This window comes from Cynocephalus volans, chromosome 7 (assembly GCF_027409185.1).
Source record: "Cynocephalus volans isolate mCynVol1 chromosome 7, mCynVol1.pri, whole genome shotgun sequence".
In the NCBI taxonomy this organism is placed as follows: Eukaryota; Metazoa; Chordata; class Mammalia; order Dermoptera; family Cynocephalidae; genus Cynocephalus; species Cynocephalus volans.
Genome location: NC_084466.1, coordinates 124,492,844 through 124,506,376, shown reverse-complemented (window position 1 = coordinate 124,506,376; position 13,533 = coordinate 124,492,844). Strand labels below are relative to the sequence as shown.

At 38.3% G+C, this 13,533-nt stretch overlaps 1 protein-coding gene across 1 annotated transcript in view; it reads left to right on the top strand.

Annotated features, from left to right (window-relative positions):
* NOC3L (NOC3 like DNA replication regulator) overlaps positions 1-12,570 on the top strand; it is a 30,723-nt gene extending 18,153 nt beyond the window's left edge. The window contains 10 exon segments of the mRNA XM_063102563.1: positions 112-212; positions 2,568-2,640; positions 2,722-2,785; positions 2,868-2,939; positions 3,301-3,482; positions 4,531-4,659; positions 5,362-5,459; positions 11,137-11,170; positions 11,172-11,222; positions 11,516-12,570. Of these exon segments, the coding sequence (XP_062958633.1) occupies positions 112-212; positions 2,568-2,640; positions 2,722-2,785; positions 2,868-2,939; positions 3,301-3,482; positions 4,531-4,659; positions 5,362-5,459; positions 11,137-11,170; positions 11,172-11,222; positions 11,516-11,644 (933 nt within the window). The 3' untranslated portion in view covers positions 11,645-12,570.
* The last annotated feature ends 963 nt before the right edge of the window (positions 12,571-13,533 follow it).

The following is a 13,533-nucleotide window of genomic DNA, read 5'->3' as shown; positions in this document are numbered from 1 at the left end:
AGGGAGGGTTGGGAAGGGACAAATGTTGAACTTTGAAAGTCATAATTATGCTAACCCAGGAGAAGGCATACCTGGTTATCCTAAAGTCATTTTGTCTGTTTCCTCTATTAGCACACAGAGACTCTGAATATTGTGTTTGTAACCTACTTCCGAATATTGAAGAAGGCTCAGAGGTCACCTCTCCTGCCAGCAGTTCTAGAAGGTCTTGCCAAGTAAGGGCTGTGTAGGTTGAAATCTTTAGATTCTTTCTAAATAGATAAGACCAAACTAACCATGAATTTTAAGCAGGGTTCAATAAATGGTGACTTAATGTCTTCAGTTCCTCAGTTTTCATTCCTTTTTTGTCACCAGCCTTTCTCTGAAAATTGTTCATAACAATGGGCTTTTTTGGTTTTCTTATCTCAAACCTTTTATTTTTAAAATCTTCATTAACTCCTTCCTTCTACTTACTAAATTCTAGGTGCTTCTAAGGTTCATCTCTCCATTCTTGGTTCTTTTTGCACTGTGTAGTCAGTTTTCCACCATCACAGGTTGAGTAAATCATGCAGATGACTCTTAAGTCTACTTTAACCCAGCTTGCACATCATTTGTCTAGTCCCATGTAACCTCTTCCCGCTAAGATAGATCTTTATGTGTATTCTGTCAACACTAATGACCTTGCTAGAATAATGGTTGTTATTATAGCTTTACACAATTATTTGATGTAGTGTCCTGTAGAACATGGCTATCTAATTAGAAGCATAATGTGAATTACATAATGCAATATAAAATTTTCTGTTAGCCACATTAAAAAGGTAAAAAAACAAGGTGAAATTAATTTTAAATTATTTTTATTGAATTGATCTAAAATATTATTTTAAAATACAAAAAGTATTAAGCATTAATGAGATATTTGGCATTCTTTTTTTTTATAACACGTCTTCAAAAACTAGTGTATATTGTATACCTAATGGCATGTTTCAATTTGGACTAGTTACATTTCAGATACCTAATAGCCATATGTGGCTTATGGCTACTACTGTTGGACAGCACAGCTTTCTAACTCTAGATATGGGGTTAGAAACAAGACTAATGGCTAGAAGATACAGAGAAGGCAAGTTCTGTTCATCATAAGAAATTACTTTCTAATGACTGGAGCTGTTTGACAATGGGATGCATTTCTTTATAAAGTAATTTGGTCTTTGTTGTTTAAGTCTTTAGAGAGAGGGCCAGGGCCCCGTGGCTCATTCGGGAGAGTGTGGCGCTGGTAGCGCCGAGGCTGTGGGTTCAGATCCTATATAGGGATGGCTGGTGCGCTCACTGGCTGAGCGTGGTGCAGGCAACACTGTGCTGAGGGTTGCAATCCCCTTCCCGGTCAGAAAAAAAAAATCTTCAGAGAGAGGCTGGTCAGATAAGGGATTATTCCTGCATTGCATAGGACCTGCTGTTTGTTTTTTAATAATCAATTCTTTTATTTTTAAAAAGTTTTAAAGAATAATACGTGCTCATTTAAAAATTTAATTAATGCAGAAGAATATAAAATTTAAAACTACAAGTTCCCTTTTCTATATATGTATGTAGGTCTGTCTGCCTGCCTTTCACACAAATGGAGTTATGCTGTGTATAGTGTCCTGTAACTTGATTTTTTTTGGATAAACAGTCACTCTGGGTGTCTTTCCATTTTAGCACATATAACTATAGATCACTTAATTCTTTTTAAGTTCATACTCCATTTTATGGATATGTAATACTTTATTTGGCCAGTCCCCTATGTTGCACTGGAAATGCTTGCATGTATATCTTCACGCACTTGTGTGCATGCATGGCCAGATCAAAGGGTATACTCATTTTAAATATTGATAAATATTGCCAAATTGCTTCCTAAAAAAGTTGGGCCAGTGCATGGAATATATCACTTCTAAGGTCTTTTCTTGTTCTGAGATTTGGGGTCAAATACTATTCACTGATATTAAAGAGATACTATGACTTTAATCTACTTCAGTGCCTAATATTTTATAGTGTACAGAGTACTCTCACATTTAGTAGTTTGTATGATTCTTTCTCTGAGACCCCTATTGAGTGGTCTCAGTTATTTGTAGGAATAGAGGGCCAGGATACTCAGTGACTTACCTAGGATCACACAGATAGTTAATAGGACAGCTTGAACTAGACAACAAGTTCAGCATACTTTCCATTTTATTTTTAAAGCTGTCATAGGGTTCATATTCTTATAAATAGCCGAATCTTTTTTTCTTTCTCTCTTTCCACCACCTGTTGGCACCTTTATGACATCGATTAGTACTGGATACTAGTAAACTTTCTTTAGCAGGGCAGAAGTATTTTTGAAATATTTTTAGCCTGTTTAGTGCCTCATATATTCCTACTGAGTATGGTGTCCAGCAGTACATGAATTGTTGAAAAGGCCAATCTGAATTAATGAAGAGTATCCATAATCACCATTATCTTAATCATAGCTATCATTTTGAAATAAGTAATTTTAAAAATAGAATTTTAAATTCAATCTTAATTTTTACCTGATTTATTTCTGCTTTTAGGTTATCTATTAACTAAGTTTTGTTTGATTCTAGGTTTGCTCACCTTATAAATGTGGAATTTTTTGATGATTTATTAGTAGTCCTTCATACTCTCATTGAATCTGGTGTAAGTAACTATTAATGAATTACTTTTTAAAAATATAAATGATAATTATTACTCTTAATATGCTCTTTTTTTTTTTTGAAGGACCTAAGATATCAAGAAAGTCTTCACTGTGTCCAGACTGCTTTTCATATTCTTTCCGGTCAAGGTAAGATATTTTAATCAAGTTGTGCTTGCTTTACTTTTGGAGGCTGTAATGTACTTTATTGGTGTTTGTTGTCATTTCAAAGGTGATGTTCTGAATATTGATCCAATGAAATTCTATACACATCTCTACAAAACACTGTTGAAGTTACATGCAGGTATGTATGTTCAGATTATGTTTTCTTAATACATATTTATCTCATAAGAATATGTTATGACCAGAATTATAGTCATTGGCAAATGAGTAATAGGAACTGGCACATAAAATGTTGGCCTGTCAGAGCCATGTATCTGTATTTAACCTTATGCAAGACTTGGGGGGAAAGAACTTTTGGAATTGAGTGGAGATGCAGTTAAATACAGCTCACTGCATCTCTTTAGCAATACAGCACTACTTCATTGGTTAGGGAAATGTTTTGGGACAGGTATGACAGTTCATCCTTGTTTTTTTCTGGAGTTCAGTGAAGTTGCATAATGAAAAAGTAATGAGAACAGCCCTGAAGGATATATCTGTTTTAGGTGCTACCAATGAAGGTGTTGAGATTGCACTCCGGTGCCTTGATGTCATGCTCACTAAGCGCAGAAAGCAGGTTTCTCAGCAGCGAGCCCTTGCCTTTGTCAAGCGCCTTTGTACCCTTGCTCTTCATGTTCTTCCAAATTCAAGCATTGGCATTTTAGCAACTACCAGAATATTAATGCATGTAAGTAATGATACAAATGAATAGAGCTAAATTCTTATAGTGCAGTGGTTTCCCCCCCCCTTTTAGAATACCATTTTAATTACAAAAGTTATTCACATTTGTAACAAAATCAGGTGATAAAAGAAGTATGTAAAATTACAAAAAGAAAGCATTCTATGCTTATTGACACTCCCCAGAAGTAACCAGTTTTATCGTTTGGTGGACGTCCTTCCAGCAGACTTTTTTTTATGTATATATAATTACACATGCCACACTCACACAAACACCACGGTGTTTTTATTTTAATGGAAAGGGGATTAAGGGGATTATGCTATACATTATTACTCTACAGCTTTTTTTTTTTTTTTTTAAATAACACTTAATGGTGGTGGACACAGTTTTGTGTCAGTACAAATATCACTACTTTATCTCTTTAATGACTATGTAATGTTTAGGTCTTTGTTTAACATACAGAGTTCTCACTATGTACTGCCACTGTTATAAATGCTTTACAAAAAATTAACTCAATTTTCATAACTCTGTGAGGGTAGCTACTATTATTGTTCCCATTTTACAAGTGGGATAAGTGAGGTCCAGAGAAGATAAGTGAAGTGACACTGCTAGTAAGTGGTAGAGTTGGGATTCAAGTTTAGGCAGTCTGGATTTTATGCTTCTTTGTATTTCTCCTGATGGATATTGATTATTTCTTTTTTTTGCCATTACAAGTCATGCTATAATTAATATCTTTATATGTTTATCTGATGTAAGTATTTGTATAAGAAGGATTCCTAAAAGTGGGGATTGCAGGGTAAAAAGGATATTCTATTTTCTTTTGCAAGATAAAATAAATTCTTTTCAAAGCAAGCTGAGACAAAATATTCTTTTGCAATTTTTGTTCTCTTATGATATAAACTTAAACTGTTTCTTATTAAAACTAGATATAAAGAACTTATGCTTATATCTCTTATACAACCATAAATTTAAATGCAAATATAAGTACAGACCAATAACATTCTTTAAATTAGCAGTATTAATTTGATTATTCCTTTTTTATGTAACATTTTTGCAGACTTTCCCCAAAACAGATCTACTGCTTGATAATGAATCTCAGGGAAGTGGGATTTTCCTTCCTGAACTGGATGAACCTGAGTACTGTAATGCACAGAACACTGCTCTATGGGAATTGCATGCACTGAGGGTAATAGTGGTCGTATTTTTAATTTTTTTGTGTGAGCAATTTGTTTATTTTTCCTCAGTTATTATTGCCAGAGTACTTAATATATTTTGTTCTGGGACTGCCTTTTTTAGAATTCCTGTTTTTTAATATGCTACATTTTATTTTGCTCTCATTATTCTCTAAGCTGTTCTAAGAAAATGACAGTTTTGTAGGGTGAGGTTGTGGAAGATTTACTGAAAACTTTCCCTAACACTCTTCAGAATAGAAGAGATTTGTTCTCAGGTACATTTGTATTGAGGCCTATCCAAAGAAACTTTTATAGGCCCTGTTTCAAGGTGGTTTCACCTATGTTGTGGTCCTGCAGTGTGGAAAGCATTAGGGCTAGACTTGTAAAAATGTAACTGTCAGGTAACCTTTAAACTGTAAACTAACTTTTTTCACTCTGAAAGAGAAATTGCTTTTTGATTTTTCTTTTTATACTGTAAAAGCAAGACTAAGCTCCATCAGTGGTAACTTGGTCTTCGAACAGATTTATGTTTCAGTTCTGTGAGCAAAGATGACATTCCTTCTATAGGTATGTGGTTCTAATGAATTACATATACATCTAAGGTTTCTTTCTTTAAAAATTGGTGTAATTTTATTAAAGAAAATCTTTGCTGCTGTAGCTAGTGTTTTGTAAAGTACTGACCTGTGCAAAATGTGGTTGTCCTGTTTCCTCTTCAGAGACATTACCACCCCGTAGTGCAGAGATTTGCAGCTCACCTGATTGCTGGAGCACCTTCTGAAGGCTCTGAAGCACTCAAGCCAGAACTGAGCCGCAGGTAGTATTTAGCGTTTCCTTTTTCTAAAACTACAAAACTCATCGGATAGCCATTTACTATGAAAAGTCTGTTTTATAAAAATAAGATTATAAAATGTAGAGTGCCAGTTGAGTATCTGGATTTGGTCTCAATTCATATTCCTGAATTGTTCTGAAGAGAAAACACTGGCTGTGATTTTGTTAGTTTTGGGTAATCACTTAAAACCTTTTTTTTAATCATGAAAATTTCACGCATACAGAAAAATAGTATAGTGAATCCTCATATGGCCACCATCACTCAGGCTCAGCAATTAAGATATTGCCACATTTGCTTATATGTGAAGATAAACCAGAAGTCTGACCAAAGTGAGCTTCCTTACTTCTGCTTTCATTTTATTTATTTATTTATTTAAAGAAAATGTAATTTTATTAATATTATTTTTTACATTCTAGGATGATGTTGTGGAGCAGTTGGGAGGAAGGGGGCGGGGGAAAGGGGAATGAAATAGGATGGAAGAAGGAGGAAGCAGGAGGGGTGGGATTGAGGCCTGTGGCACTCCCCTCATTCCCATAGGGGAGACCAGGGGCCTTCCAGCAGTGGCTTGGTCATTGCCAGGCTGGGTGCAGATGTCAGGGGTGTGTTGCAAAAGACCTTGCTCCTCACCATCCCAGCTCAGGAACCCAGGGCCCTTCTTGCTGTGGCGTGGTGGTCATCACTGGGCTGGCTGCACGTGTTGGGGCATGGCCGAGGCCCTTGTCCCCCCCCTGGGGATTGGTGGTGGGTGTTGGGGGGCATTGCTGAGGCCCCTGGCTCTACCCTCTTTCTGGCTTGGTAGCCCAGTAGACTTCCAGTCCTTCTAGGTGTTATAGGTGTTCTTTGGTGAAATGAGACCTTTACTAGTTAATATGAAACTTTGTCTCTGGTTGCGGGTACTTTGTTTTTTCTTTCATTTCTGTGTTGGATTATTTGCTGTTCCCACCATTTAAACTCTGTGCTAGAACTAATTTGTTTGTCCTTTGCTTCCTTCTAAAATGGGGGAACTTCCTGTGGGCACCAGTACTTGAGCTCTGTGGTTGAGCTAAATTGCTGCTTTGCTGCTGATTCCCTAGGGAAGGCTTTTTGTGCAGCTCAGGTTTTAATGCTTTACTTTATAGGTACTCTGGCTCTCGAGAGATCTGGTGCATCTGGGTTGTATAGAAACTCTGGTCTGGGCCTGAGTCTTTTTGTTGAACTGTACCCCATGCAATTCTATATTCCTGACTAGTCTCCTCTGAGTGGTCCTACACTAATTAAGGTGCAGATCAGCTGTCCTTGCTGTGTCCCAGTGTTCCCCCCATGGGCCTGTCTCCCCCACTGCCTGTGTTCCAAACACTTCCCGTGGGATGGGCCATGTTCCGGTCCCTTGCAGTGACTTGCCAGCCACTGAGAGGCTCCTTTTTTTCAGCTATTCTGGCTCCTCACTCCTATGTGTGTCCATGGGAACCTTGTTAGTGGTCTTGCTGGCCTGGGGGCTAGCATGTCCCTCTTCTACCCTGCCACCTCCAAGCAACTACATCCGGAGGGCATAGCTGCGTTTTTGCCGGCTCCTGCTCTGTGTGCTCAGCAGCTCCAGCCTGGATGTGGCCAGGGCTCGAAACGGTCAGAATGGTTTTTTCTTTCTCTCATTTTATTAGTCAGGGTTCTCCAGAGAGACAGAATCAATAGGATATGTTATAATTATATGAAAGGGATTTATTAGGGGAATTAGCTCAGGTGGCTATGAAGAAAAGTCCCATGATAGGCCGTCTATAAACTGGATGCTGGTAGCATGGCTCAGTCCAAGTCCAAAGGCCTCAGAACCAGGGAAGCTGATGGTGTCCTTGGTGTAAGTTCTGGAACTTAAAAGCTGAAGAGTCTCAAGCTCTGATGTCCACAGACAGAGACGAGTGTATCCCAGCTCCAGTGGATTGAGAGAGAAGGTGCCAGGGTCTTTTTAAGCAATGAGCTCTCACGGGAACTAATTAAGCAAGAACTCACTCATTAATCCCCCCTCCCCCAGGGAGAGCATTAATCCATTCATGAGGGATCCGCCCCCATGACTAATCAGTTTCCAACACTGCCACATTGGAGATTAAATTTCCACATGAGTTTTGGAGGGGACAACACATCCAAACTCCATCACTCATCATGGCTTCTCTTGCCTTCATCCACTCGGTAGGTCTCTCCTCCTCTTCCCCTGAACAACAGCTTGGCTGTTGTTGCTTTTTAATAGTCATAAATTAGTTGATTTGTGGGAGAGAGTGATGCTGGGGACCGTCTATTCTGCCATCTTGACCGTAAGCCTCCCCTCTTTTATTTTTGAATCTTCTTGCTAGAGCAAGAAAAGGAGAAAATGAAAGGAAAAAAAGAGGTGCTTTGGAACACTGCCACCAGAAAGGAGAAAATGAAAGGAAAAAAAGAGGTGCTTTGGAACACTGCCACCAGAAAGGTAGCAGTTTCTTTCCTTACCCTTGCAGGAGTATTTCCCTACCTGCAAGAAGTTTTGTTGTGTATTTCCAGCATCCACCTCACACCCTTACAGATGGGGAAAAGAGTCCTCCTCAAAGAAGTTTCTTTTCCCCCCACTTTTTATTGTGATAATTTTCAGAAGTGTGGAAAAATTGAAAAAATAATAATTACCTTTTTTCACACAAAATCAGGAAATCTTCAATTATACAGAAAAGGAGAGAAAAATTGTATAAAAGATAACCTTGTGTCTTAATCCATTTATGGTGCTATAAAAAAAATACCTGAGACTGCATAATTTATAAAGAACAGAAATTTTGTTTCTCTTAGTTCTGGAGGTTGGGAAATCCAAGATCAAAGTGCTGGTAGGTTTAGTGTCTGGTGAGGGCCTCTCCCCAGATGGTGCCTTGTTGCTGCATCCTCCAGAGAGAAGGAACTCTGTGTGTCCTTAACATGGCAGAAGGTGGAAGGGCAAGAGAGCCAAGTGCTGCCTGAAGCCTCTTTTATATGGGCCTTAATCCCATTCACCAAGAAGGAGCCCTTATGACCTGATCACCTCTTAATACCATCACATTGGCCATTAAGTTTCAACACCTGAATTTTGGAGGGGACATATTTAAACCATAGCACCTTGGAATGTATCCACTACTCAGAATTAACATTTTGTTATTTGCTGTAGATATTTCTCCTTTGCAAGCCCACTGGTTTCTTTAATTCAGAGATCACAGGTAACCTGTGGGCCATGCCAATTTTCTGGCGTTTTCAGAGTTTGAATGAAAAATTAATTGCTATCTTTTAAATATTGGAAAAATTCACCCAAAATTCACATTTCCAGCTTCTCTTGAAATACGGGGAGATTTGATAACCCTGGCCTGTATTTTACTTGGCAGTAGTTGGTTAGCTGCTGCCACCTGTAAGTGAGGCATGAATTCTGCAGTTTCTTTCTGAGTAGGATAGAGATAATTTTGGGCCTTATTAAATAATATAATGGCCATTTATGTTTTCCTTCCCTCACACTTCTCACCTGTCCCCGTCCCCCCCCACCTTGTTTTTTAAAAGGGGGAAAAAGGAGATAACAATTCTCTATCACTTTTTTTAAAATGATCATTTTCTGGCATCTTTTTGTCAGTAGTCTTTAACATTTGTCTCTTTTACGCCAGTTGTTTCCTTTTCTGGAGGGAGATGAGGAATGGGTTTGTCCAAAGGCTTGAGAAAGGAAACTCATAGACATCTTCTCCTGGAGAATGGAGGTTGGGATGTCAGCCTAATTTCAACCCTTGCAGGCCCTTGCCTGTCTCCTTTGGAGAATGTGGACTAATCCCAAATCATTAAGGATTCATTTACATACTGTGGGTATAGACATGTATTGTCCTGAATGGCCTCTCCTGTTTTTCATCCAGGCCCACAGCCGAAGTGTTGTTTGAAGCCCATGGAGGATAACTCCATTCTTCACTCTGGCTCCTGTGACTAAGTTAGATGTAGTTGCATATCATTCATATAATTATGGTTGAGTTGGGATTTGATCACACTGAGCCAGAGGTCTTCTTCTTGGCATTCTCTCTGTGCTCCAGGCCTGTATTTCTAAATGTATACCAGACCTGTCTGACGTGGATTTTAGTTCGATAATGTTGACATTATATGGGAACTTAGAATTTATTTTAAGTGAGTTGGTTGGTTTTTAAAGCAGGACTATGTTATACGAGGTACTTCAAAAAGTTCATGGAAAGATTTGTATTAGCTCTTTTTTTCCTTTTAAGTTTATTTATTTTTATTTTTTACATTCTCAGATGTTGCAGAGCAGTTGTGGGGGGGGGGGAGAGGAGAATGGGGAAGGAAATAAGGTGGGGAAGGAGGAAGGAAGGGGGTCATGGTTGAGGCCCCGTGGCACCCCCTCAGACAAGGGAGCTTCCAGTAGTGGTTCGGTCATTGCTGGGCTGGATGCAGATGTCAAGGAGGCATGGCTGAAGCCCTCGGCCCCCACACTGCGCCGGCTTAGGAGCCCAGGGGCCTTCGTCCTTCCAGGTTTTATAGGTGTTCTTTGGTGGTATTAGACCTTTACTAGTTAATATCAACTTTGATCTGTGTGTATTTTGTTTTTTCTTTGTTTTGTATTGGATTATTTGCTGTTCCCACCACTGAAATTCTGCCCTGAAACTAATTTGTTGTCCTTTGTTTACTTCTAAAATGGAACTTCCTGGGGGAACAGCACTTGAGCCCTGTAGTTGAGCTAATTGCTGCTTTTCTACTGATTTCCTGAGGAAGGATCTTTTGTGCAGCTCAGGTTTTAATTGTTGACTTCCAGGTCTTGTGAGTTCTGGTACACCTGGCTTGTGCGGAAAGTCTGGTCTGGGCTTGAGACTTTTCAGCAAACTGCCCCCCTGCAGTTCTGTATTCCTGACCAGTCTCCACTGAGTGGTCCTGTGCTGATTGGGGGGTAGATCAGCTGTCCTTGCTGTGCCCCAATGTTCCCCTGGGGGTCTGTCTCCCCCACCACTGGCACTCCAAACACTTCCCATGAGAAGTGGACTGATCCTTTGCAATGACTCACTGGCCTCTGAGTAGCTCCTTTTTTTAGTTGTTGTGGCTCCTTGCTCCTATGTGCATTCACGGGAACGCTGTTAGTGGTTTTGCTATCTTGGGGGCCAGCAAGGCCCTCTTCTCCCCTGCTGCCTCCAAGCAACTTCATCTGAGGGCACAGCTGTGGCTTTTGGCAGCTCTTGCTCTGTGCGCTCACCAGCTCCAGCTTGGAAGCGGCTGGAGCTCAAAATGTGGGGGCGATCTTTTCTTTCTCTCATTGTGGCTTCTCCTGCCTTCATGAACTCTGTAGGTCTCTCTCCTCTTTCCCTGAGCTCTAGCGGCCCCATCTTGACTGTGGTTGCTTTTTTTGAAGGCAGTATTTTAATTAAAAATAATACTCAAATGAAAGTACTATTTAAAGATTTGTATAAATCATAATAAGGTGTAAGGTTTCTTCCTTAAAAAAATTCATTATTCACTCATTAATTCACCAACAGTAACATGCCAGATGCTGTGCTTTGTGTTGAGATCTTTCTGCTTCCATACTATCTCTTAATTCTATTTTTCCACGAACTCTTTGAAGTACCCTAGTACCTTAATATATGGGTTTAGAATAATGAGTCATTCTCTGAGTACAATCTGATTATTTTTGAATTATACAGATATGGTGATATCTTTTCATTTCTTATGATTATAGATCTGCTGCTGAACTTTTTGAGGCTTACAGCATGGGCAGCAATGACATTCAATCCCCCTGTTGAAACATCAAACTTCAAAAAGAAGGTATGTGATACTTTTCTTTTTTAATAACTCTAACTCCAGCTTGCTTAACTGTTTTATTTTTCAGGTTTAGGAGTTGATGGTAGGATGGATATCTGGGGTTGGAATTCTATAGAGATGGTCATGAGACTGTTTCATTCAGTAAAGGATCTGTGCAAGACCTGACTAACCATCTGTCATTATTATGTTTCATATTTCATGTGTTGGTGTCAGCTGCTATTTTCACCTTTGCTCACAGACTGGCTTTTGCTTATGGCATAAGTAACTTTTAATACATACTTTAAATATTTTTCCAGGATAAAGTTTTACAAGGGGATTCATTTTTGAATGAAGATTTAAATCAACTAATCAAAAAACATTGCAATGAAGTTGCTACTCAGTCACCCCTGGATTTCACCAAATATTTGGAAACGTCTCCACGGTAGTAGAAGAATAAAAAGTCAGTGGACTTTCTTGTATATTTGTGGGTGTGCAGATACCCATAAAGATGAGTTAACTTAGGACCTTTTCTTTTTATATAAGGAAAACTTCATAAGAACGATTTGTAAGAGGAGGAAGTTATTACCCTTTGCATGGCACAGGGTTCTGCCCCAATTCTGAAAATGTAATTTCATTAAGAAAGAATTGCAAGCCTTCCCCCTCCCCCCTCCCCCCAATATTTGGAAATTTCTTTCTTGATGCTGCCTTTTTAAAACTTAATGTACATATCGTTTTTTTAAAAAAGTCTGTGGACTGGATCTTACTGAAATGCAGTTGCTATATTAAAAGTACAGCATAGACCACAGAAAAATCAAGACTGTGAGAATGTTTTTTACCATTTAGCTACTCTTCTTAACTAAATACTCTTTAAATATTATTTTTATTGTAATACCATAAGTGGAAATGAGAAACATTCTAAATTCGAGTGAATATATTTTTACAAAGATTTTTGAGAAAATTAAAAGTGGTTTGAAACTGGACCCAGGTTCATTGGTTCTTGCTGAATGATTAACCTCAGAAATAACCTAATTTGACTCTTTTTAAAAAAGAATGAGTGTTATGATTACTTTCAAACAAAGTTTGAATGGGTTTTTGCTTCTTTGAAATCTTTGCATTTTCTGACATGTCCTGAAGGGTGATGGTGGAAGAATTACTCCAGGGTGGAAAAGCCAAGTACTAGACTTTACCATTATGTTTTAGGGACAGAGGTATGTAGAAAGGGGCTTTTTTCCTTTTTGCTGGTAAAATGCCTGTTTTGAATATAATTATAAAGCAATATTTTAATGTAACAGATATTCCCATATTCTTGGAATGGCCTATGAAATGCATGTTTCAGTGGCCAGATTATAAATAAAGTGTTTCTGAGGTCAAAGTTTTTTAGGCTTGATTGTTTAATGATGATAAAGGTATGAGTCAGCATATAATACTTGCTTTTAACCTACCTTTTAGATATGACAAACTGCAGGAATGTTAAAAAAAATGTTTGCATAATGAAAGGGTCTTGTCCCCATCAGATCACAAGTGACCAATACATGTACAAGTCATTTATTTTTCAAACATATACAAATACATTTGTACTTCACTTTGGCAGCTAAAACTGAGTTTAGGTGAAAAATCAGTTTAAAATAGAAATTCATCAGCTATTTTAAGCTTATATTATGCTTTTAACTTTCTTGTTACACAAAGAATCACAGTGGGATCATAAAATTATACATCTAGTATTTCAATATTCTATATGAATTTGAGGATGAAATATATTTGTGCATTAACTTCTATAAACTTATATTGATGAGTTTCATGTTCAGAACTAAATGTAGTCGTTAGTAATCTTACACACAAACACACATACCCACACTTTGAGGGTATACTAAGCTACAGTCTTGAAGTTTTTTAGCTAGACAAATATTGAGCACCTACTATGTGCTTAGCACTATGCTTGGCACTTTTAAAAGTGAGGTGGGGTAACAATGGGTGTAAGATACAGTCTCAGTCTTCCATGGTCTTTCGTGCTGAGTCAAATCATTTCACACAACACTTTTAAAAATGTGCAATTACCCAATTCAGTGTCAAAATCAGAGACCTATGTCATCTGAAATAAGTTTCAGAGGACTGCATGGTGCAGGCTGAGCATAGTATGTTTGAATCTAAGAGATATATAAGAATAGCTTGGTAATCATGGAAATTCAGTATGTATTACAAAGATACTCATTTCAGGTTTTCTATGTCAAAATCCTTAGCCATCAGCCAAGGACTGCTTTTAGGACGTTGATATATAGAGATGGGTAGAGAACACATAAATTGACAGTGGATCATGGAAATGTTAATGCAAGTCTGG